This window comes from Sebastes fasciatus, chromosome 11, assembly GCF_043250625.1.
Source record: "Sebastes fasciatus isolate fSebFas1 chromosome 11, fSebFas1.pri, whole genome shotgun sequence".
Classification (NCBI taxonomy): Eukaryota; Metazoa; Chordata; class Actinopteri; order Perciformes; family Sebastidae; genus Sebastes; species Sebastes fasciatus.
Genome location: NC_133805.1, coordinates 1,688,455 through 1,715,835, shown reverse-complemented (window position 1 = coordinate 1,715,835; position 27,381 = coordinate 1,688,455). Strand labels below are relative to the sequence as shown.

At 43.4% G+C, this 27,381-nt stretch overlaps 1 protein-coding gene across 2 annotated transcripts in view; it reads right to left on the bottom strand.

Moving 5' to 3' along the window:
• rasal2 (RAS protein activator like 2) overlaps nucleotides 1–27,381 on the bottom strand; it is a 74,226-nt gene that overhangs the window by 40,113 nt on the left and 6,732 nt on the right. The window contains exon 1 of one of the 2 annotated variants that reach the window (XM_074649884.1): nucleotides 16,598–17,380. The exons of the other annotated variant lie outside the window; for it this stretch is intronic. Coding sequence (XP_074505985.1) covers nucleotides 16,598–17,105 — 508 coding nt within the window. The 5' untranslated portion in view covers nucleotides 17,106–17,380. Of the gene's footprint in view, nucleotides 1–16,597; nucleotides 17,381–27,381 lie in introns of those variants that run through there. 2 annotated transcript variants of the gene reach the window in all.

Here is a 27,381-nt window from a genome sequence, read left to right as displayed (position 1 = left end):
AGGAGGAGGAAGAGGAGGGGGAAGAGGAGGGGGAGGAGGAAGAGGAGGAGGAAGAGGAAGGTGGTGGATGAGGAGGAGGAGAAGGAAGGTGGTGGTGGTGGATGAGGAGGAGGAGGAGGAGGAAGAGGAAGGTGGTGGTAGATGAGGAGGAGGAGGAAGAGGAGGAAGAGGAAGGTGGAGGTGGTGGATGAGGAGGAGGAGGAAGAGGAGGAGGAAGAGGAGGAGGAGGAGGAGGTTTCAGGTGTTTATTCAAAACGAACCATGCAACGTCATTAACTACCTCGTTAAGATCAGAGTTGACCTCAATGACAAACAGCGTTTTAACCCTTTCACTCTCTCTAGTCTGACTCATTGTTTTATTTTTTATTAATGAATTTAGACATAAAGTGTTCAGTGATTGTTATTTAAACTAAAAGATGAGTCTCTTCTATAAAAACAAATCATTTCAACTTCATGTATTCATGTAACCCAGCTGTGGTTTCAGAGAAAAGGGAAGTGTGAAGCAGATCACTTCCACGTTGTTGTTCCTGAAACTAAATCACGTCACAGCGGGAACAAAACCAAAGAAGTGATGACTCTGGAGAGACTCAGTGACCGTGTAGTAAACACGGAGGGAACACAGAACAACAGAAGCAGGTTATGGCCGGCTGAGGGACCGAACCTCCTTCCACGGGGTCGCAAGACCATTAAAGAGATGAGAAATAAAATACATAGGACTGTCCAAGTTAACGCCATAATAACATTTTAAAAGATATTTAACGTATTTACGCAATCTGTCAGTTTTAAAGCTAGAGTGGATACTGGTATCATAAATAACGCTCCAAACTTACGCTAAATTTCAGCAAGGAAAAACTGTCATGGTCATTTTCAAAAGGGTCCCTTGACCTCTGACCTCCAGATCAGTGAATGTAAATGGGTTCTATGGGTACCCACGAGTCTCCCCTTTACAGACATGCCCACTTTATGATAATCACATGCAGTTTGGGGCAAGTCATAGTCAAGTCAGCACACTGACACACTGACAGCTGTTGTTGCCTGTTGGGCTGCAGTTTGACATGTTATGATTGGAGCATATTGTTTTATGATAAATGCTCCGTACTTCCTAGACTATAAACAACCTGAGAAACAGAAATCACTCTCTGGTTGAGATGCTAATAACTCTGATTCAAAATGAGGTCATATATGAAGTCCACTCGGTTAAAGGCCAGATCATAGGGAGCTAGCAGGTGACGGGAGGTTGGGGGTTGTGGAACAGGGTGTTTGAACACAGCAGCTTCATTCAGACAGAGAAGACTAAAGAATAACGAGCAGGTCTGTAGATGAACTGCAGCCACGTGAAGCGAGAGGAGCTGAAGGACGACGGCCGAGTGTTTGTGCAGAAAGCAGCTGAGGAGCTTTCACGTTTTCAGCAGCCTATTTCTGGCTGCATACTAAATCATCCACGTCAAAGCCCGGGCCCAGAAACCCCCGAGAGATCTGAGGGGGAGTCACACCTGCTGCTGCTCAGAGCTGCTGAGTGAAAGAGCGGCGGCCCGACAGGAAGGAGAGAACAACGCTAATTGGACGGTTTCTGTATCCGAGCGGCGCGGAGGGGACTCGAGCTCGGGCTAATTAGCAGATCCGAGGTCTGCCGCCGCCTCCGAGACGTGTGGACGCCTCCGAGCCAACAGATGAACAAAGACGGGAAGCAGGGGGACGGGACGGATCATCCTCCGCCGCCAGGCTGCTGCTGGCCTTACATAACACCTCGTACCTGCCTGAACCACAGTCCTGCTGCAGGCCAACGTCACGCAACCAAACACTGAGCTCAGCACGCAGCTGACAACCACTGCAGAGGTCTGACTGGGTCTGCAGCCTGAACACAAGATCACTTAAAGAAAAATCTATAAAGCAACAACCCAATGCAGAATCTCCATTAGAAGTCAGACATTTAAACTCTGAGCTCCATTAACATCCAGACGTCCACTTTCAGTAGTTTACCCACTAAGATAACTTCAGACGGAGGCGTGTGTGGAGCTTCCTCTGACACACAGCCTCCTGGAGGGAAACTCTCTTCAGGCACACTGGTGGAGAACACGTGGACGAAACCATAACCACCTTCAAACGATGAATCCTACTGACTTTGAGGATACGTTACTATCAAACGCCATCATCCGATTGGTAGTTTGTAGTAAAACGTCTCGACAAGCTGAAGAACTAAAACGTCTTCTTGACCAAACAGAACGAAGACGAAGCCAAACGTCATGAAACACTGAAAATGTTGTGTTACAAATACAAGTCAAATATTATATAGAAAACAAAACACGCCACTTTCTCCAAAGAAGTCTGGTGTTCCTAAAACATCCAGACTAAAAGAATAAATGAACCCTTAAGCTCAAGCTGAAGAAAATAACCCAGTAGCACTAAGACTAACCCAGTAGCACAAAGACTAACCCAGTAGCACTAAGACTAACCCAGTAGCACAAAGACTAACCCAGTAGCACAAACACTAACCCAGTAGCACTAAGACTAACCCAGTAGCACAAAGACTAACCCAGTAGCACAAACACTAACCCAGTAGCACTAAGACTAACCCAGTAGCACAAAGACTAACCCAGTAGCACAAACACTAACCCAGTAGCACAAAGACTAACCCAGTAGCACAAAGACTAACCCAGTAGCACAAAGACTAACCCAGTAGCACAAACACTAACCCAGTAGCACAAAGACTAACCCAGTAGCACAAAGACTAACCCAGTAGCACTAAGACTAACCCAGTAGCACAAAGACTAACCCAGTAGCACAAACACTAACCCAGTAGCACAAAGACTAACCCAGTAGCACAAAGACTAACCCAGTAGCACAAAGACTAACCCAGTAGCACAAACACTAACCCAGTAGCACAAACACTAACCCAGTAGCACTAAGACTAACCCAGTAGCACAAAGACTAACCCAGTAGCACTAAGACTAACCCAGTAGCACTAAGACTAACCCAGTAGCACAAAGACTAACCCAGTAGCACTAAGACTAACCCAGTAGCACAAAGACTAACCCAGTAGCACTAAGACTAACCCAGTAGCACAAAGACTAACCCAGTAGCACAAACACTAACCCAGTAGCACAAACACTAACCCAGTAGCACTAAGACTAACCCAGTAGCACAAAGACTAACCCAGTAGCACTAAGACTAACCCAGTAGCACAAAGACTAACCCAGTAGCACAAAGACTAACCCAGTAGCACAAAGACTAACCCAGTAGCACTAAGACTAACCCAGTAGCACAAACACTAACCCAGTAGCACAAACACTAACCCAGTAGCACAAAGACTAACCCAGTAGCACTAAGACTAACCCAGTAACACAAAGACTAACCCAGTAGCACAAAGACTAACCCAGTAGCACAAACACTAACCCAGTAGCACTAAGACTAACCCAGTAGCACAAAGACTAACCCAGTAGCACAAAGACTAACCCAGTAGCACTAAGACTAACCCAGTAGCACAAAGACTAACCCAGTAGCACTAAGACTAACCCAGTAGCACAAAGACTAACCCAGTAGCACAAAGACTAACCCAGTAGCACTAAGACTAACCCAGTAGCACAAAGACTAACCCAGTAGCACAAAGACTAACCCAGTAGCACTAAGACTAACCCAGTAGCACAAAGACTAACCCAGTAGCACAAAGACTAACCCAGTAGCACAAAGACTAACCCAGTAGCACTAAGACTAACCCAGTAGCACAAAGACTAACCCAGTAGCACAAAGACTAACCCAGTAGCACTAAGACTAACCCAGTAGCACTAGGACTAACCCAGTAGCACAAAGACTAACCCAGTAGCACAAAGACTAACCCAGTAGCACTAAGACTAACCCAGTAGCACAAAGACTAACCCAGTAGCACAAAGACTAACCCAGTAGCACTAAGACTAACCCAGTAGCACAAAGACTAACCCAGTAGCACAAAGACTAACCCAGTAGCACAAAGACTAACCCAGTAGCACTAAGACTAACCCAGTAGCACTAGGACATTACAAGTGAGACATACAACATGTAACACGACATTTATTTAAAAAGGTAAAGCAACCAGAGAAGTAAATGTTTTTGGTTTTAGGTATGAACTATGTACTTTGTAATATTTACACACCAAACTGGAGAAACTGCTGCGTTTTAATAACAGTTACTGGTCGTCAGCTCATTTGTTCACAGCTTTGCTCAGCATCACATCACATGTTGACCTTTCTGCTTCTCCTCACGCTGGCCAACGCCTCTGATCACTGTCATGGTCCAACATTTATATTATAGGCCACCAAAGACCTCTTCACTTCTAAATGAGCATCACAGAGCTTCACGCGTGACTCCAGACTCTTCTCTTCAGAAGAGTTTCCTTTTTAAAACGATGTTTTATAGTTTTATTGAGAGATGAATCACAGAGAAGTCCTCCATAGGAAGTCCTGCCTGCCTGCCTGCCTGCAGAGACGGATGGATTAAGCTTCTATATTTGTCCGGGCTGCTGCAGGATGATCCAGGCCTGGTGAAAGGTCAGAGCCGCATGTCAGAGCACCACAAAACCGACCGGACCGGACCGGACCACGACGGCACCGGAGGAGCGTGAGGATAACTCACTGATGAGGATTGACAGAAGTCTCTCTGGTTTTTACAGTTTCATCTAGTTTGACTGAACTGGACGTACTGACCCTTTACTAATGTGAACAACCACAGACACTAGTGCCGTCATCGATTAAGATCATCTGTTCTAAATGAACCTTAAAGGGAGATTAGTCAAGTATTTAATACTCTTATCAACATGGGAGAGGACTAATATGCTGCTTTATGCAAACGTATATTTATATTAATTATTGGAAATCAATGAACAACACAAAACAATGACAGATATTTTCCAGAAACCCTCACAGGTACTGCATTTAACATAAAACAATATGCTCAAACTGCATGTGATGATCATAAAGTGGGCATGTCTGTAAAGGGGAGACTCGTGGGTACCCATAGAACCCATTTACATTCACTGATCTGGAGATCAGAGGTCAAGGGACCCCTTTGAAAATGGACATGACAGTTGTTCCTCGCCAAGATTTACCGTAAGTTTGGAGCGTTATTTAACCTCCTTCACTACCAGCTAGCATGACATGATGAATCCATGGCTGATGGATTCATCAGGTTTTATAGTTTACTATGATACCAGCATTGGACTTTTCTTCTGTCTTTCTTTTGGACATTTTCCGGACTTTTTTGGGACAATTTTCAAAAGAGATTTTTACTTTTTTTCGGACAGTTTCAGACTTTTTTATGAAATTGTTTTGACAATTTTCAAATATTTTTTGGACTTTTTCTTTGGACTTTTCTTCGGACATTTTTTGGACATTTTGTGGACAATTTTCTGACATTTTCCAGACTTTTTTTTCGGACAAAAACCCTCACACAATCACATATCTGGACGTCAGAGGTCAAGGGACCACTTTGAAAATGGACATGACAGTTTTCCTCACCAACATTTTTGTGTAAGTTTGGAGCGTTATTTAACCTCCTTCACTACCAGCTAGTCTGACATGGTTGGTACCGATGGATTCATCAGGTTTTATAGTTTACTATGATACCAGGATCTTTACTCTAGCTTTAGAACTGAGCCGCTACAACCTAAAAATCACAAGTTGCGTTAAAGAAATTAGTGGCGTTAAAGCGTCATAATCGCGTTAACTTTGACAGCTCTACTGATAATACTTAATTATATATGATTATATGAAAGTCAATAGTTATAATAGTATGCATATTTATAATATTTTTATTGTTCAAAACAGGACATTTCAGTAGAGACATTAAATATGACAATAGAATAGAAATAATTTAGTTTTACTTTTGTAAAGCACTTTTTTTTTTTTTTCAGGCGTCCGGTAGTCTCTTTCAGTCCAAAATGGCGGAATCGTTTCTTTACAGCTGGGTGCTGACGATGCAATGGAACGAACATTCGGCTTATTAATGTACGTTCTTTGCTGACGCTCCTATATGCATTAAGAAGAGGAGTGCAGCAGTGATATCATGCATGAACAGACAGTTAGTGTACTAAATGAGGCCGAGCACACATCGACAATAACGCCGTTTATGTGAGAGAACGACTCGCGTTTCCACGTTATTTAACGTCATGGTTCTGTAATAGTTCTGTAAAATGTCCGCAAAATGTCCAAAAAGAGTCTGAAAAATGATCGAAAAATGTCTGAAAATTGTCATCATAGTTCTGTAATAGCTCAGTTTCCTTTGGACACACACTGAACCACCGAGCTGGTGTTTGAACATTCACACACTCTGGAGACAGTTTCAGAAAACAGTCGTTTTTGGGGGAAAGAAAAACTCTATTTTAGTCTGGATGAAGGGCTGAGAACGGAGAGTGTTTTTAAATGTACTACAGAATACTTCTTTACAGGAGAGAGAGCCCTGATGTGCGTGTGCATGTACTACATGTACGTCTACTAGCTGTATATAAAGATAAACAGGAGTCTGGTGCAGCTTCAGAAGCATGACAAGCATTCAGTGGAGCTGACTGGGAGTGTGTGCTGGTGTGACGAGAAACTCGACTCCGGCCAAACCTCCGCCGGGAATGTCTGAGATCTGGGGAGAGTCAACCACCTGTCCACACACGCACACACGCACACACGCACACACGCACACACGCACGCACGCACACACCTGAGACTTGCATGCAGTCACGATAACCTTAACTCAGCGGAGGAAAATGTCTCGGTGGTCTCTGCAGGTGCAACGCTTTGCTGATTATCCACCGATTCACAAAAGACTGTTGGTGATGACAACAGTCGCACTAGAGGAAAGGTCAAAGGTCATTAAGAATCATATACAGTCGGGCACCTGGTTAGCTCAGTCGGTAGAGCGGGCGCCCATGTATGGCCAAGGCTCAGGCCTAGCCGCGGTGGACCCGGGTTCGAATCCGGCCTGTGGACCTTTCCGCATGTCATCTCTCTCTCCCCCTTTCCAAGACTCTATCCACTGTCCTATCAATAAAAGACTAACCCAGTAACACAAAGGCTAACCCAGTAGCACAAAGACTAACCCAGTAACACAAAGACTAACCCAGTAGCACAAAGGCTAACCCAGTAGCACAAAGACTAACCCAGTAGCACTAAGACTAACCCAGTAACACAAAGGCTAACCCAGTAGCACAAAGACTAACCCAGTAGCACTAAGACTAACCCAGTAGCACAAAGACTAACCCAGTAACACAAAGACTAACCCAGTAGCACAAAGACTAACCCAGTAACACAAAGGCTAACCCAGTAGCACAAAGGCTAACCCAGTAGCACAAAGACTAACCCAGTAACACAAAGACTAACCCAGTAACACAAAGGCTAACCCAGTAGCACAAAGACTAACCCAGTAGCACAAAGGCTAACCCAGTAGCACTAAGACTAACTCACTTCACTGGTACCAAAGACAAAATGTATAAATGAACACCATAAACTCTCTAGAAACACTCATTAGCACTCAGTAGCACTAAGACTAACCCAGTAGCACAAAGACTAACCCAGTAACACAAAGACTAACCCAGTAGCACAAAGACTAACCCAGTAACACAAAGACTAACCCAGTAGCACAAAGACTAACCCAGTAGCACAAAGACTAACCCAGTAACACAAAGGCTAACCCAGTAGCACAAAGACTAACCCAGTAGCACAAAGGCTAACCCAGTAACACAAAGGCTAACCCAGTAGCACTAAGACTAACCCAGTAGCACTAAGACTAACTCACTTCACTGGTACCAAAGACAAAATGTATAAATGAACACCATAAACTCTCTAGAAACACTCATATGTGCCACTCAAGAACAAATCACTTTATATATGATATATTTATATGACAGTGCTTCTTGCATGGTTATTATTATTACTATTATTTGTATTATTATTATTATTATTATTTTATAAGTTTTATAGACTTTCCCAGGACTGAATGACGGCATTACACAACTTCCATGAGGGAAAGTGCCGAGCAGCAAAAAACAACAACAAAATAAAAACGCCTACAGTCTCAAAGGGTTAACAGTCACACACACACACACACACACACACACACACACATATATATATATACATATATAAACAGGCCAACAGAGGCTGCTTTGTCTGTGGGCCTGTCTACTCCCCCTCTACAGCAGGCAGGTCTGGTCTCTATAGCAACCAGTAAATACAGCAGGTTTCCTCCAATCACAGCGCGGTAACATCACATCACATCACATCACTGGCTTTATCAAGATGGGACCATTCAACAGGAAGCTGGGGGGGGGGTGTTAAACCACAATGAGAACAGAGAGGGGTGTGTCGCTGAGACTGACCGAGGCTGCAGATAACACACACACACACACAGGAAACAATGAGTAGCATCAAGTTTTCTCATGTTACCTGGATCCACTCAGAGAGCAGCAGATGGTTCAAACTGACTTGTTAAACGTGTTAAAGGGACATTTCAGCAAGTTTTTCTCTGGTGAGAACATCACAACACCAGTCTCAGAGTCTCTCCACGTCACTAAAACACAACTACAACCACTCAGATGACGTCTACACACAGAGAGCTCCCTCTTTACAAGACTTCTACCAGAGTTGTTCCTTCTCAGAGCCAAAGGTCTAGGTTATACCCGCCGTGCACGAGGGCACGCACGCCAAAAATGACATCATGACATATCCCGTCATGTAATCATATAGAATTAAGTATTATCACTAGAGCTGTCAAAGTTAACGCGATAATAGCGCCACTAATTTCTTTAACACAACCTGTGATTTTTAGGTTGTAGCGGCTCAGATTTAAAGCTAGAGTGAAGATACTGGTATCATCTGAAACTAGAGAACCTGATGAATCCATCGGTACCAACCAGGTCAGACTAGCTGGTCATGAAGGAGGCTAAATAACGCTCCAATCATAGATGATCTACCATCGGTTTGCTCTGACGTTAACATTCAGATGTACACCGATGATACGGTTGTCTATGCACATGGCAAAAACAAAGATACGGCTGCATGAAAAGTGTCTAATATTATAGTATTCGGTTTTAAAGGTAGAGTGAAGATACTGGTATCAAATGAAACTATAAAACCTGATGAATCCATCGGTACCAACCAGGTCAGACTAGCAGGTCATGAAGGAGGTTAAATAACGCTCTAAACTTACGCTAAATTTTGGCGAGGAAAAACTGTCATGTCCATTTCCAAAGAGGTCCCTTGACCTCTGACCTCCAGATGTGTGAATGTAAATGGGTTCTCTGGGTACCCACGAGTCTCCCCCTTACAGACATGCCCACTTTATGATAACTACATGCAGTTTGAGCATATTGTTTTATGCTTAATGCAGTACAGTACCTGTGAAGGTTTCTGGACAATATCTGTCATTGTTCATTCATTAACTGTTAATTGATTTACAATAATAAATATATACATACATTTACATAAAGCAGCATATTTGTCCACTCCCATGTTGATAAGAGGATTAAATACTTGACTAAGCTCCCTAACACTGCAGGAGGTTGTTCAGAGAGACATAAACATCATTTTAAGGACAGAATGCTGACTAGTCCATGTCCACCAGTCCTTTATAGTCGGTGTATTTTCAGTGTCTTCCATCACGGCGGCTCTTTGTTGCTCGGCCTGAAGCCGCCGTGACACCGGTTAATATTTAAACATGCTGACTTCAGCAGGACTCTCTCTGCATTTGCATCTACAAAGCAGAGTCTCTCACTGAAGTGTCAATCATGGGAGGGGGGTGGGGCGGGGGGGGGTCTCAGGGGTCAAAGGTGAACAGCGGCGTCACCTCCTATCAGCCTGACAAGAGCAGCAGAGGAGAGACGACGCACTGACGGCCGACGGAGGTCTGGTGTGCTCCGAGAGACTCTTTTCACACATTATCATTTAAAGTGTAAACAATAAATAAAGGAAGTATATTTCTAGATCAAAAGGTAATTCTATTTCGTGATGAAAAAGTCATTCTATATTTCTAGAATAAAAGTCATTAAATTTCAAGAAAAAAGTAATTTTATTTTTAGAATAAAACTTATTGAATTTCTAGAATAAAAGCAAAACAATTTTGAGAATAAATGTCATTATATTTCCAAAATAAAAGTCATTATATTTCAAAAATAAAAGTCATTATATTTCAAAAATAAAAGTCATTATATTTCAAAAATAAAAGTAATATTGCTAGAATAAAGTTATTTTATTTCTAGAATAAAAGTCAATACATTTTGAGAATAAGTCATTATATTATTAGAATAAAAGTCCTACCTACAATTAATACACCAAAAGCATGATGGGAGCCCAGGTGGCAAAAAAAACAACTACAATCAAGTTCAGCCCAGCTGGAAATAAGAAAAACAGGAGGAGTGAATAACTGCATAAAATACCAATATATTTATTTATGATTCTAACATATATATTAGGGGTGCGACGAAATATCGGGATATAAAAATGGACGATGTGCATCGTCGAGACAAAAACTGAATGGCGATATCAGGGCATCATAGGTACTACGTACATACGGGCTCCGGCTCCGGGGCTAAAGCAAAGCTGCAGCCTCTTCATGCTGCTCTGTGAGGCCTCTGGAAAGAGGCTGAGTATGCGTCATATCTTCGGGGTACAACACATGCGCAGTATAATCTGGTCTGCCCTCGCCCAAATTGAACTAATCGTAACGCACGGCCGCAGCTTCAGTCACACTGCGCATGTGTCATATCCCGAGAGCCATGTCTGCCCGTGACCAGCCTCCTTTCACACAGCGCAGTCAGTGAACAGCTGATCAGAGAGGCCGTAGTGGAGACGAGTTGCCCGTTGCTGTTAGTGCAATAAAACTTTGCAGGTGTAAAGCCAAGATCCGTTATTACACCTGTTCAACAAGCATAGACACGATGAAACGGTTGAACATGGAGGAAAGCAACATTTCAATCTGCTCTGGCCGCTGTCTCTCATCCACCGCCGCCGCTATCTGTACACAAGCACAGCACAGCACAGGGCGTTAACTCGGCGGCTAACAGCTAACTGTAAACACGTGTTAGTTATTTAGTTGAGTTGTGACTGAAACTGAAGCTGGCAGTCGGCTGTGTAGTCAAACTGTTTAGGTTAGTTTGTCATGTATCTTACTGGTAGACTGATCAGCTGGTTGAGACAAAGACCCCAGTCAGTCATATGTTTTCATCATTCAAGTTTTGTTAAAATTATTGTTATAATATCGTATCGTATCGAGATCGTGAACCCAATATCGTGTACCGTATCGTGAGCTGAGGGAATCGTCACACCCCTAATATATATAAATATATGTTAGGCATTTCTGATTACTCGTCCTGTAAATAAAGAGAGCTCCGGAGAGAGACGCCAAAACTGAGACAAAACAAAGTCTCTTCAAATGTTTCTGCATTAATGTGGCGGCCGGGGGGGGGGGGGGTCCACTTTCCCACCGCCGCCGCCGCCGCCGCCACCTCCGAAAGGCTAACGAGCTCAGAGGAGAACTTCCTTTTGTTACTGTGGGAGCTTTTATTGTGGAGGGACAATTTACATACAAAAGGAAGACACACGAAAACTCCTTCACTATGCACACACACACACACACACACACCACACACATGCACGCACACGCACGCACACATACCTTTGTGTTAATTAGCCTCCAATTAGCAGTAGCTGTTTATTGTCAGATGGAAACTCAGAGTGTGAGAGCAGGAGGGTGAATTAAGTTTCTGTGTGTGCGTGTGTGTGTGTGTGTGTGTGTGTGCGTGCGTGCGTGCGTGTGTGTCTTTGTGTGTGTGTGAGCTTAGAGAAGTGAGAGCTCTGTGGTTTTTACTACCCAGCATGCTCTGGGCCTGCCCGAAACTTTCAGACTAGCTCTGTGTTTACTGCGGTTCCTGTTCATCTGTTCACTCTCCGACTACAGCTTCTAATAATCTCCTCACAGAGACGTGAAGCTGTTAAAGTGACATTAATATATAGAACCTATCACAGTTAAATTAAATAAAACAGAGAATCTGAGAGGAAAATATTGTTTCTTATTTGCTAAAGACTTCAGATATTCTTTTATTATAAAAGGTTCTACATCCACAAAGCCACTGGTTTCTAAACTCCTTTTCAGCCTTCGGATTTGTTCGTAAAACATTTAATCGTCTTGTAATATTACAGGGACAACATGTTAAAACTGTAGAATAAAAGGCAATATATTCCAAGACTAAAAAAGTTATATTACCAGATAAATAGTCATTCAATTTTGAGAAAAAACTATTATATTTCTATATTAAAATTCATTATATTTTGAGAATTCATGTCACTATGTTTAGAGAATAAAATTCAGTATTTTTTCGAGAAAACAGTCATTATATTTCTAGAATAAAAGTCTTTATATTTCTAGAAAAAGTAAAACAGTTATGAGAATAAAAGGCATTATATTTTAACGATACAAGTCATTATATTTCTAGCATAAAAGTAATCATAGTTCAAGAATAAAAAGTATATATATATGTATATATATATAATTTATAATACATGTCTTGTGCTCCACCCCAGGAGGGGGGAACTGATTTTTACGGACTGATCTGATACGAGAAGGTTTGAACAACATGAAATTGTCTCTGAGTGTTTCATCATTTACTGAACTGCTGCTTCCATGACAATTGTTTGACAGTGATGTTGACGGGGCTAACTTTAACGTCTCTCTGCAGGTTTCACCTCGTGTTGCTGCCGTCTTGATGTTAATCTGACGGAGCTGCAGGTCATCTGAGGAGGACCACTTCTGTTTCTAACATGTGATAACTCTGATGTCCCAGCTGCTCCTCCTCCTCCTCCTCCTCCTCCTCTCACACATGACCACTGGCTCAGAGAGATGACATTAAATCCGTGGTTACACAAACGCTTCCCGTCGCTGCTTTTAAATTTACGGTGGAGATGAGCGCTCCGGTGACTGCGGCACGCCAAGGCTGCTGGGAGGTGACGGAAAACATGGATCATCTGTGTTTCAGGATGATGGATCACTACAGACACATATACTGTGTGTGTATATATATATATATTTATATATACACACACACATATACTGTGTATATATATATATATATATATATATTTTTTTTTTTTTAATTTATATTTATTTTTAAATGTATGCATTTCTTCACACATTTATTTACACATTTCTTTATGCATTTCTGCCTCATCATGTAAATGAGGCGGCTGTCACTCAACGTGTGTCATGGGGTCAGATCATAGGTCAAAGTGCATAAATCAACTACATGCTAGCTAACTATGTATTTATTCATTTATTTGTTCATGTATTTCTGTCAGGTTGCGTCCTCCACAGTCAGCGACATGACGGCCTGAAAATGATGTGTGAAGTGAAAACTATCTGAGCTGGATCTGGTCTATATTGATGTGTGGGGTCCTGTAATCCTATGAGCTCATGCAGGCCGACACAATACTAAACTTCATTCATTCATTATGTTTAACCAGCAAATGAAAGTCTCAGAATGAAGTAAGAAGAGGCGGTTTGTAAAACAACAGACGGTCATCTGGAGGCAGTGATTCCTCTGCAGGCATCAGCTGTCAGTTCTGCATGAACACACACACACACACACACGCACACATTCATTATTGTCTGGCTCTAAATATTACATCTGCACATCATGGGACGTTCTAGTGGAAAATGCAGTTAGCATAACTCAACCTTCAGACCGGCTGCTCGGCTCTGAATGAATGTAAATGTTTTCTGATCTCCAGCTCTCCGTCAGCAGAAAGGAGGAACCACGGTGTCACAAAACGACCAGAGAGACTCAGAATGAAGCTCTGCAGGGCCACGACAACATCGACCGGGATTAGCCTACTCACAGCTGCAAGTATAAACTGTCATCCAGTATATCCAACTTCATAACATGAAGTGCTTGAAAAAGTAAATAAATAATAGGGATGCACCGATACCGATACCGATACCGGGTATCGGTTATCGGGTATCGGGTCCGATACTGCGCTCATGTACTCGTACTCGCAAAACGGCTCCGATACAACTTTACAGCAGCGTGACGTTAACCTCTCGTCACCATCTGTCAGGTCCTCACGTTCCACCTCCCCGACGATGCGGGCGAGACGGGCCGGTGGTGTGCCCGACCCCGTGGGGCCGGGATCCCAACTCAGCGCGCGCCGGGCTTCACTTTCATTGCGCCCCGAGGTTTTGCTTGCACCCTCTGACTCGCGTGCATTAGACTCCTTGGTCCGTGTTTCAAGACGGGTCGGGTGGGTTGCCGACATCGCCGCAGACCCCTGGCGACTTTTACTAGGCCGCAGCACGACGCGGTTGGGACGTAGTGAGGACAGTCCGCCCCGGTCGACAGTCGCACCGGGAGCAGGGAGCCCCATCATGGTGCGGCGAGGTCCGGGCGGGGAGTGCTGTAAAGCCGCGGCTGTGAGCCACCTCTCCCCCCTGAGCCTTTCCAAGCCGACCTAGAGCCGGTGGCGGCGCACCGCCTCGTATGCAGGACTCCCCAGCCTGCCGTGTGTCGCTCACACCCTCCAGCTGGCTGTTAACGAGGCTCTTTAGACACAGAGAAGTACTCGTATCGGTACTCGGTATCGGAGAGAACCCAAATGGAAGTACTTGTCCTCGGTCTGAAACAAAGTGGTATCGGTGCATCCCTAATAAATATGGATCCTAATTATTGGTTACATCTCTCAGTCTCTTCAAATGATGACTCCACATGTGAGTTATGCATATTGATACTGGATTGGATGCTATATTCACATATATTGTGGGCATGGAGCTAGAGCTGGGCAATGTATGGATATCGTGCTATGAGACTAGGTATCGTCTTACAGTTTGTTGTGTTGTCTTCTCCTGGTTTTAAAGGCTACTCTACAATAAAGTGATACCATTTTCTGACCTGACCAGAATGTTCTTTTACACTTTATTATTTCATTATGTCCACATTACTGATGATTATTTCTCAAAAATATCAGATGCATACTCCATTACATGAACTCAAGTGACTCTTTGTAGTAAATTGTACTTGTACCAACTGACATTGTTGTCTTTCAGAGGCTCTAGCAGGTTAAGTTTAGAACCTAGAGTGAATATCCTGGTATCATAGTAAACTATAGAACCTGATGGATCCATCGGTACCAACCAGGTCAGACTAGCTGGTCATGAAGGAGGTTAAATAACGCTCCAAAGTTGGGCTACATTTTGTCGAGGAAAAACAGGCATGGTCAGATATGTGAATGAAAATGGAAAACTGCATGTGATTATCATAAAGTGGACATGTCTGTAAAGGGGAGACTCGTGGGTACCCATTGAACCCATTTACATTCACTGATCTGGAGGTCAGAGGTCAAGGGGACCCCTTTGAAAATGGACATGACAGTTTGTCCTCACCAACATTTAGTGTAACTTTGGAGCGTTATTTAACCTCCTTCATGACCAGCTAGTCTGACCTGGTTGGTACCGATGGATCCATCAGGTTCTATAGTTTACTATGATACCAGGATCTTCACTCTAGCTTTAAAACTGAGCCGCCACTACCTAAAAATCACAAGTTGCGTTAAAGAAATTAGTGGCGTTAAAACTAATTTGTGTTAACGTGTTATCGCGATAACTTGACAGATCTAGTGAACACTTTTGCACTCTCACTCAGGTAGTTATTTTAATGACTACTTTTACTTCTACTTGAGTAGAGTTTTGGGCTCCTCTGTCTACCTCTGCAGCTCTAAACGGTGACTCAACATTTAAAGGTGCTAAATATGAAATTCAGAGCATTAGCATCGCCGCTGTTAGCTGCTAGCCGCCGGCTCAGCCGTCGCCATGTTGAGAGCCGTGTGGAGGAAATCTCTTAATCAGAGATGAGCTCCACATCTGGAATTTAGCACTTAAATGCTAAATTTAGCATTTGAATGTAAACTGGAATTTAATTTACATTTAACTTGTTTAAAAAAAAGACTGGGTCTGGTGTTAAGTTACTTGTTATAATTTGAGAAAAAAAAAAGAAAAAAAAAGTAATCTATATTTCTAGTAATATTTTTAGAAAAAAGGTTGATATATTTCTAGAAAGACGTTTGCTATATTTCAAGGAAAAAGCCAGCTGTATTTCTATAAAAAGGTTGGAATATTTTTAGAAAAAACACTTGTATTTGGAGAAGGACGTTTGTTTAATTTTGAGGGAAAAACGTTTGCTATATTTCCAGAATAAAGTTGGAATATTTTTAGAAAAAAGGTTGTTATATTTCTAGAAATAAATTTCCTATATTTTGAGAAAAATATAATATAATATTTTGACAAAGAAGTGGTGTTATATGGTCAATAAATCACCATTTTTAACCCTCACATGAACAACTGTGTTGAGAAACAAAGTTGACTATAATTCTAGAAAAAGGTTGAGAGACTAGAAAGACGTTTGTTTTATTTTGAGGAAAAGAGTTGGAATATTTTTAGAGAAAAGGTTTTTATATTTCTAGAAAGAAGTTTTGTATATTAGGAGAAAATCTAATCTAATATTTTGAGAAAGAAGTGGTGTTATATCGTCAATACATGGCCTTTTTAATCAGACAACTGTTGTTCCGTCAGAATGAACCCAGGTGAACGTGATCTCTCCTACCAGACTCTTCAGGTTCCGGTTGGTCCCGGAGGACTCTGCTGATCCTCCGAGAGACCGAGGTGAAGAAGCCGCTGACGGAGGAGGGAGCTCTCCGCTCAGACCCCCCCTTCCTGACCGCCGTCCTCTCCGGCCCGCTGCCCGTCCCGGGCTCAGACGTGGACCTGAAGTAGGGGAAGATCCTGCGCAGAGAGCCGATCCTCGTCTGGCCCTCCTGGAGGCCCGCGGAGGGTCCATCTCCGCTCCGGTCATGTGGGGCGACGTCGAACCTCGGGAGGCTGAGCGGCTGAAGAGGCTCCGCGTCGTACCCTTTGCCCTCGGGGGCGTCCGTCTTGGCTGTTGCCAGGTGAGCAGATGTCCTCCACTTGTATCTGTCCAACGGCTGCTGAGGAGCCTGCCGGGGGTCGGATCTCTGCCAAGGCTTCCTGTAATGGTGCCAGTGGTACGAGGCCTGACGGGGACTCTGGACTGGACCCTCGCAGCCATCGGGGGGGCTTCTGCTTCCACTCATGGTCCGGCGCACAAAGACTTCCTCCAGGCAGTAGGAGCGAGCAGATGGAGGCCTTCAAAACAGCTGGTTTTTGCCGACAGCTGTGTTCACCTAACAACGCGTCTCCGCTCGGAGCCGTCGGCTCGGCTCAGTCCTCATGTCGACGGCGAGCTCGAGCTGATGTCTCGCTCTTTCTCAACGGGCTGGCGGTGACTCGTCTTCCTGGGAGGAAGTGGAGCGTCAGATGAAGACCGAAGTTCTTTAAAGCCCGCCCAATCAGGTTTCACCAAACAGCGGAGCAGCAACCTGTGGTTTCCCCCATCAACGGGCTTAAAGTGAAACTGAATACGCCTTCTTCCTCCTCCTCCTCATCATCAGTTCATCATCTCTGTTTCCTGTATGGACTACTGGAAAACACCTGACAACACCACTGAGCTTAAAACGCAGCAGTGGAACGGAACTAAGTACATTTACTCAAGTACTGTACTGACATTGAGGTACTTGTACGTCCCTTGCGTATTTTCTGTTCGTGCCACTTCCTTCTTCTACTCCACTGCATCACTTCTTACTGCACTACAGCTTTAGTTCCTCTACTCTCTAAATGAATTCATTATTTTTGCACTAAAAAAATCAGAATACTTCCATCACTGTTAAAATATGATCCGTTAAAGGACAGTATGTGATGAAGACTGTGGGAGGTGGTTGAAAGCCCCTGAATGGCCTCCAACGAGTTCTCACAACCTCAGAAAGAAACGACACATTTAAACCTATTTTTGTAGGTTTTGTAATAAAACAGCGACAAAGACACCGACGGTTTTGTTTATTTTGTTTTTGCTGTTATTTATTTATTCCTCTTTTGTGCCGGAGAAACACAGACCTCTTTATTATAATAAATAATAACTGAGCTGTTTTAAAGTCATTCAGTATTTCATGACACTCAATCATACTAATTTAGTAAACAACCTTTAATATAACCTTCTTTCACATGAAAAATATTCTATTCTTCGAAAATAACTGCTTCAAAAGCCTTTTCATATTCATATATATATATATATATATAAATAGGGCTGTCAATCGATTAAAATAGTTAATCACGATTAATCGCAAATTTATTGCATATTTTTTTATCTGTTCTAAATGAACCTTTAAGGGAGATTAGTCAAGTATTTAATCCTCTTATTAACATGGGAGTGGACAAATATGCTGCTTTATGCAAATGTATGTATATATTAATTATTGGAAATCAATTAACACAAAACAATGACAGATATTGTCCAGAAAACCCTCAAAGGTACTTATATATAATGTATATGTAGTATATGTACTTACTCATGTATAATACAATATATAAATACATAAATACATGTGAAAAATAAAAATGTAAAGGAAAAATGAATGGATAAATAATTAATATAAAAAAATGAAAATGAAAAATAAAAGATAGATAAATACATTGAAAAACGTAAATATAAAATATAAAATATAAAAAATAAAAATGGAAAATAAAAAAATGTAATAGATATAATAAATAATAAATAAATATAAAAAATATAAATCAGTTAACAACACAAAACAAAGACAGATATTGTCCAGAAGCCCTCAAAGGTACTGCATTGAGCATAAATTCACATATCTGGAGGTCAGAGGTCAAGGGACCCCTTTGAAGATGGACATGACAGTTTTTCCTTTCCAACATTTAGTGTCAGTGTGAATTGAACTTGTTTGAAACAACGTTCTGTAACATCCAGTAAACCTTCTTCTTCCTCCAGCCGAGGCTTTAAAGGACTCGCTGCCCTGCGGTGACCCACATGTCAGCGGTTATTGGATGATGAAGCGGTGGCGCTGCATGTAGGTCAGAGCTAAGACCCGGGCAGGCTAAGCCAAAGGAGTCCTGGACCGAGAGCCAAGTCCTCCTCCAAACCGCCCACCAACACACAACGGGGACCCAGAGAGTCCAAATCCTGCCAGAGACTTCCTGTTCACACGAGACAGTGTGTGTGGGACTGAGACCGAGAGACAACACGGTACCCGGGTTAAACCAGTACCAAGACCAGTACCAAGACCAGTACCAAGACCAGTACCAGTACCAAATAGGCCCAACATCTATAAGCAGTTTCACATTTCTGTGATATCAGTCTCAGGTTGTGCGGTGAAGGCTGAACTCAACTTCAGCCATAGTTGTCATATTTCTACTATTTGCAGAGAACAAACGTTTTGCAGACCGTGGAGGCAGCAGGACGTGTCGACTCCACAGAGAACAGAGAGGCGACAGACATCATTCACACCTGCTGCTTCACCTGGGAAATCTCCTGGATATTTCTCTCTGGACCGGCTGATATTTCTACCTAATACTGAATGTATACAGCTGTGGGCACACCTGGACAGATGCAGGACATTTCTAAACAGATGTTTTAACGCCAGAATGGATCTATCTGCTTCATCTGAGTCTATGTGGAGGAAGAAGGAAGTCACCGCTTTTATTGTGGTAGTCTGAGTAACGTGACATCATATCCGTTCCGTATCCGTCAACCAAAACAAACCTTAGAAACGTTATGGTATGGTGGTAACGTTATGGTATGGAGGTAACGTTATGGTATGGAGGTAACGTTATGGTATGTAGGTAACGTTATGGTATGGAGGTAACGTTATGGTATGGAGGTAACGTTATGGTATGGTGGTAACGTTATGGTATGGAGGTAACGTTATGGTATGTAGGTAACGTTATGGTATGGTGGTAACGTTATGGTATGTAGGTAACGTTATGGTATGGAGGTAACGTTATGGTATGGTGGTAACGTTATGGTATGGAGGTAACGTTATGGTATGGTGGTAACGTTATGGTATGGAGGTAACGTTATGGTATGTAGGTAACGTTATGGTATGGAGGTAACGTTATGGTATGGAGTTAACGTTATGGTATGGTGGTAACGTTATGGTATGGAGGTAACGTTATGGTATGGAGGTAACGTTATGGTATGGAGGTACCGTTATGTATGGAGGTAACGTTATGGTATGGATGTAACGTTATGGTATGGAGGTAATGTTATGGTATGGCGGTAACGCTATGGTATGGAGGTAACGTTATGTATGGAGGTAACGTTATGGTATGGAGGTAACGTTATGGTATGGAGGTAATGTTATGGTATGGCGGTAACGCTATGGTATGGAGGTAACGTTATGGTATGGAGGTAATGTTATGGTATGGCGGTAACGTTATGGTATGGTGGTAACGTTATGGTATGGAGGTAACGTTATGGTATGGTGGTAACGTTATGGTATGGAGGTAACGTTATGGTATGGAGGTAACGTTATGGTATGGCGGTAACGTTATGGTATGGAGGTAACGTTATGGTATGGAGGTAACGTTATGGTATGGAGGTAACGTTATGGTATGGCGGTAACGTTATGGTATGGTGGTAACGTTATGGTATGTAGGTAACGTTATGGTATGTAGGTAACGTTATGGTATGGAGGTAACGTTATGGTATGGCGGTAACGTTATGGTATGGTGGTAACGTTATGGTATGGAGGTAACGTTATGGTATGGAGGTAACGTTATGGTATGGAGGTAACGTTATGGTATGGAGGTAACGTTATGGTATGGAGGTAACGTTATGGTATGGAGGTAACGTTATGGTATGGAGGTAACGTTATGGTATGGTGGTAACGTTATGGTATGGCGGTAACGTTATGGTATGGTATGGCGGTAACGTTATGGTATGGCGGTAATGTTATGGTATGGAGGTAACGTTATGGTATGGCGGTAACATTATGGTATGGCGGTAACCTGGTGGTGGAGCCGGCCGTCGCTCTCGTCTCCATGGTCAAATGGGCCGACGCTACGACTGTAGAGCACCCAGATACTGACATTTGTGTTCTCTGCATTGAAACGGCCCCGATGGAGCTGACCATGGATCTATAAAGAGAACGGAGCTGACGGGAGAGCTAGAGACCACCTTGGAGAAGTTACAGGAAGTAGACACGCGGGACTACGTCAGCTTTTATAAGGTGTTAACAAAGGGAACTGTAGATACTAAATACATCTATGGAAATCAGATTGATGGATTATATTCACCAGAAGTATATAACATTACATGTCCCTTATAAATTAAAAAGAAAATAGCACTAATCTGTGAGGGAAATGTCTTTATTCTTTGATTTCTGGGTTGCTGGATAATAAATGTAATCAATAATTCCTGCCAATGATCCTGATATATTTGACTTCAGGACATCTCTGACTACATACATGCTGAAAATCAAACATCTTTACTGGATTCATTTAGAGATTTTACCAAGTAAAAGTCCCAGGAAGTGGATGATTCATCTTGTTCCCTTCATGTTCTAGAGGTAAAAAAGAACAATCACAATATCGAATCACAAGACTTAAACATCCCAATACATATTGAATCAGCACCCAGGTATGGTGATAGTATTGATCAGGAGATAGGTGAACCGTGCCAGCCTTGTTAATAATGTGTGACGTCTTCCTGTTTATGTTCTTGTTCACCTGTGGTGTCACGTGTCAGGTTCCTGCAGACAGCAGGAAGTAATCAGATTACTTTGGTGGATGTGAAACACACTGATAGCTGAGCTGTAACTACAGAAGCAGAAGTGGATCACTGTGATGCAGATTAAAGCGTCTCAGCTGTAACTGTAAAGTAGATTAGATGAACTGCGACTCTCCTCTAAACGTCCACTGAACAAAGACATTCACACCACTTTTACACCGTTTTTTGTACAATTCACAGTTAAGATCGTAACAAATGTCAGTTATGTTGTAAAAGAAAACTCCTCTGGTTGCAAAAAGAAGTCTGGTTGTATAGAAGTCAATGACAAAATTAGCTTCTACTTCTCTCTTGATTTATTACTTCAGTAAACATTGTAAACATGAGTTTATGGTCTCAATCACTAGTTTCAAGTCTTCTTCAATACAGCATGATGTTCATTTAGTAAATTATGGTCCAGTTTAGAGTCAGATAGACCATAAAGCAGGGGGCGCTTTAGGGCGGGGCTACCTCGTGATTGACAGGTCGATACCACGGCGTTGTCTGGGAGTTGTCCGTGTTTTCGTCTTACAACTTTAACCCTTTCACAGTGTGTTTTCACTTCATCAAAGTTAATTATCATATTTAGGTCGTCTAATAACGTCTTATTCAGTGTTAAGTTGTACTTAGCTCCTCCCTATTGCATCATTTCTGGTTGCAAAAAAACAAGATGTCGACGGGCCAAAAACCAAGATGGTGACGGGCCAAAAACCAAGATGGTTACGGCCAAAAACCAAGATGGCGACGGGCCAAAAATCAAGATGGCAACGGGCCAAAAGCCAAGATGGCGACGGGCCAAAAACCAAGATGGCAACGGGCCAAAACCAAGATGGCAACGGGCCAAAACCAAGATGGCAATGGGCCAAAAACCAAGATGGCAACGGGCCAAAACCAAGATGGTGACGACCAAAAACCAAGATGGTGACGGGCCAAAAACCAAGATGGCGACGGGCCAAAAACCAAGATGGTGACGGGCCAAAAACTAAGATGGTGATGGGCCAAAACCAAGATGGTGATGGGCCAAAAACCAAGATGGTGACGGGCCAGTAACCAAGATGGTGACGGGCCAAGAACCAAGATGGTGACGGGCCAAAAACCAAGATGGTGATGGGCCAAAACCAAGATGGTGACGGGCCAAGAACCAAGATGGTGACAGGCCAAAAACCAAGATGGTGACGGCCAAGAACCAAGATGGCGACGGCCAAAAACCAAGATGGTGACGGGCCAAAACCAAGATGGCGACGGGCCAAAAACCAAGATGGTGACGGCCAAGAACCACGATGGAGATGGCCAAAAAAGCAAGATGGTGACGGGCCAAAAACCAGATTATTAAATGTGAGGATTTCTCTTTTTTATTTCATAGTAAACTGGACTACCAGATGAACTCCTGATGGACATTTGATGGACTAAATCTAGAAAATAAAAGTAAACATAAGTGTTAGCTGCAGCTCTTCTTGGATCAGACGATCTCGAAACATTTCCTTGAAAGTCGATGTTTTGGCATCTTTGGCAGTTTGGAGCTCTTCGTGTTCTTCAGTGACCTCCGCTGAGTTTGAACTTCCTGTCTGTGTTTCTGGAAGTGACGGCAGCGAGGGGCTGGTCGGACTCCAGCAGAGACTAGTGGGAGATTTACCCAGGATTCCTGAGGGCCCGCGTCCCTCCCTCGGCTGAGTTATCGCTCTCTGTTATGACCGCTGGTTATTTTTAGCTGGAGGCTGCTGCTGCCTCCGGGTCTCCTGGTTTCCGGCAGGATGGAGATGAGAAGTGGACAAAGTGGCGTCTAATGGAACAGCCGTTTTAGTTTGTGTCCTCGTGCATCGCAGAGGCTGAAACTCCTGTCGTCCTCCGACTTTCCACCTGATTAACTTCCTCCCAGAGTCCCTGTCTGCCTCATCGCGTGTTGTTTCCTCTCGTTGCTCACAGGGCTGTTTGGGCGTAAGGCAGGAAGTGGAGTAGATTCCAGTATCTCCTGACTCAATACTAGCATGATACCTGGGTGCTGATTCAATGTGTGTTTTAAGTATTGCGATTCCATATTCTGATTTTCAGCATGTATGTAGTCAGAGACGTCCTGAAGTCAAATATATCAGATTCATTGGCAGGAATTATTTATGATAAATATGATATAATTTCCCTCACAGATTAGTGCTATTCTCTTTTTAATTTATAAGGGACATGTAATGTTTTATACTTCTGCTGAATATAATCCATCAATCTTATATCCATAGATGTATTTTGTATATACAGTTCCCTTTGTTAACACCTTATTTTGAAAAGCGGACGTAGTCCCACATGTCTTGTAGCATTTATTCACCGACAAATAAACTGTACACACACACACTATCTGCTACAGCTACGTTCACAGCTACAACGCCACCAACACACACACTGTCTGCTACAGCTACGTTCACAGCTACAACGCCACCAACACACACACTGTCTGCTACAGCTACGTTCACAGCTACAACGCCACCAACACACACACTGTCTGCTACAGCTACGTTCACAGCTACAACGCCACCAACACACACACTGTCTGCTACAGCTACGTTCACATCTAGAACGCCACCAACACACACACCGTCTGCTACACCTACGTTCACAGCTACAACGCCACCAACACACACACGGTCTGCTACAGCTACGTTCACAGCTACAACGCCACCGACACACACATCGTCTGCTACAGCTACGTTCACAGCTACAACGCCACCGACACACACACCGTCTGCTACAGCTACGTTCACAGCTACAACGCCACCAACACACACACACTGTCTGCTACACCTACGTTCACATCTAGAACGCCACCGACACACACCGTCTGCTACACCTACGTTCACAGCTACAACGCCACCAACACACACACGGTCTGCTACAGCTACGTTCACAGCTACAACGCCACCAACACACACACCGTCTGCTACAGCTACGTTCACAGCTACAACGCCACCGACACACACACCGTCTGCTACAGCTACGTTCACAGCTACAACGCCACCAACACACACACTGTCTGCTACACCTACGTTCACATCTAGAACGCCACCGACACACACCGTCTGCTACACCTACGTTCACAGCTACAACGCCACCAACACACACACGGTCTGCTACAGCTACGTTCACAGCTACAACGCCACCAACACACACACACCGTCTGCTACAGCTACGTTCACAGCTACAACGCCACCGACACAAACACCGTCTGCTACAGCTACGTTCACAGCTACAACGCCACCAACACACACACTGTCTGCTACACCTACGTTCACATCTAGAACGCCACCGACACACACCGTCTGCTACACCTACGTTCACAGCTACAACGCCACCACCACACACACGGTCTGCTACACCTACGTTCACAGCTACAACGCCACCAACACACACACTGTCTGCTACACCTACGTTCACAGCTACAACGCCACCAACACACACTGTCTGCTACACCTACGTTCACATCTAGAACACCACCGACACACACACTGTCTGCTACAGCTACGTTCACATCTAGAACACCACCGACACACACACTGTCTGCTACAGCTACGTTCACAGCTACAACGCCACCAACACACACACGGTCTGCTACACCTACGTTCACAGCTACAACGCCACCAACACACACACGGTCTGTCAGTAACTAGCTAAGTTACATACATACGGTCGTATGTGTGTGACTACAGGAAGCACGAAGCTACCAGCAGAGCTACAGCTGCTAACGTAGCACAAACACACACACTGTTTGTTGGTCGATCGCTATCGTTACTCCGGACAGACACACAGCTAACAACCTGCTAAACTAAACTAAATGTGTGGTGGAGACTTTAACTGGGAAAGTGGCTGCATGTCCGCGACACAAGTTAACGCTCCCGGACGGTGAACTGGGTTCTCAGTTGTCTGTTGTGTTCGTACCCTGCAGCTGGAGCAGCGCTGCATGCGACACACTAATCTTGTCGGTTAACGGTTAATAAAATTTTTCTAAATTAGCATCCCTATACGATTCATAAATATATTTTCTCTCATCACCCAAACTAAGTCAAACAGATGACCTGGCAGGCTGACCCCTACAGTTATAGAGACCCGCTGACCTCGCTGGATCTCAGGGTTTTCCATCGTCCGTCCTCAAATAGACGGCAGCTCATTTTATTTTAGTCCAGAGAAGCTCGACTCTTGTTTTGTTCACGAGGGGAAATCCTGTCTCAACGCCCCCCCCCCCACCCCATCATCACCCTGATAAGAGCCAGGCCTGTGAGGAACTTTACATTTCCTCCTCTGATCAGCCTCCATTGTCCCGAAGACCTGAACCCCCCCACCTGCACCGGGCCCACATATACTGAACCGCCCCACCTGCACCAGACCCCCATATACTGAACCCCCCCACCTGCACCAGACCCCCATATACTGAACCCCCCCACCTGCACCAGACCCCCATATACTGAACCCCCCCCACCTGCACCAGACCCACATATACTGAACCCCCCCACCTGCACCAGACCCACATATACTGAACCCCCCCACCTGCACCAGACCCACATATACTGAACCCCCCCCACCTGCACCAGACCCCCATATACTGAACCCCCCCACCTGCACCAGACCCACATATACTGAACCCCCCCACCTGCACCGGACCCCCATATACTGAACCCCCCCACCTGCACCAGACCCCCATATACTGAACCCCCCCACCTGCACCAGACCCCCATATACTGAACCCCCCCACCTGCACCGGACCCACATATACTGAACCCCCCCACCTGCACCAGACCCCCATATACTGAACCCCCCCACCTGCACCAGACCCCCATATACTGAACCCCCCCACCTGCACCGGACCCCCATATACTGAACCCCCCCACCTGCACCGGACCCCCATGTACTATTTTTACATTTGATCTTATTTAAATGTTATATTTATTAGTATAAATATTATGAGTAATTTCTCTTAAATTAATTACTAAGAGGTGGCAAAACATAAATCTGTAAATATAAAATTGAAGAGAAATTATTTTCTAAAAATGGATTTATGATATTTAATCTAAACTCATCCACTTGTTGTGTTTCTTTAGTTCACAAACTGGAAGGAAGCCTTTTTCAGCATGTGAGCCCTTAAAGCTGAGCTGACAGGACACCTGACCCTTCAGTCAAACGCCGCTAATTCTTTTAATGCAATCAATCTTTTCAGAGGCACAGACATGCCCACTTTATGATAATCACATGCAGTTTGGGGCAAGTCATAGTCAAGTCAGCACACTGACACACTGACAGCTGTTGTTGCCTGTTGGGCTGCAGTTTGCCATGTTATGATTGGAGCAGATTGTTTTATGTTAAATGCAGTACCTGTGAGGGTTTCTGGATCAATATCTGTCATTGATTTATATTTTTTATATTTATTTATTTATTTTTATCTATTACATTTTTTCTTTTCCATTTTCATTTTTTTTTTAATATTTATTTGTCTATTTTTTTTATTTTCCATATTTTTTATTTTACATTTTTCATTGTATTTATAATTTTTTTATTTTTCATTTTCATTTTTTATATTTATTATTTATCTGTTAATTTTTCCTTTCAATTAGTATTTTTCATATCTATTTATTTATTTTTTATATTTATGTATTTATATATTTTATTATACATAAGTAAGTACATATACTACATATGCATTATATATAAGTACCTGTGAGGGTTTCTGGATCAATATCTGTCATTGTTTTGTGTTGTTAATTGATTTACAATAATAAATA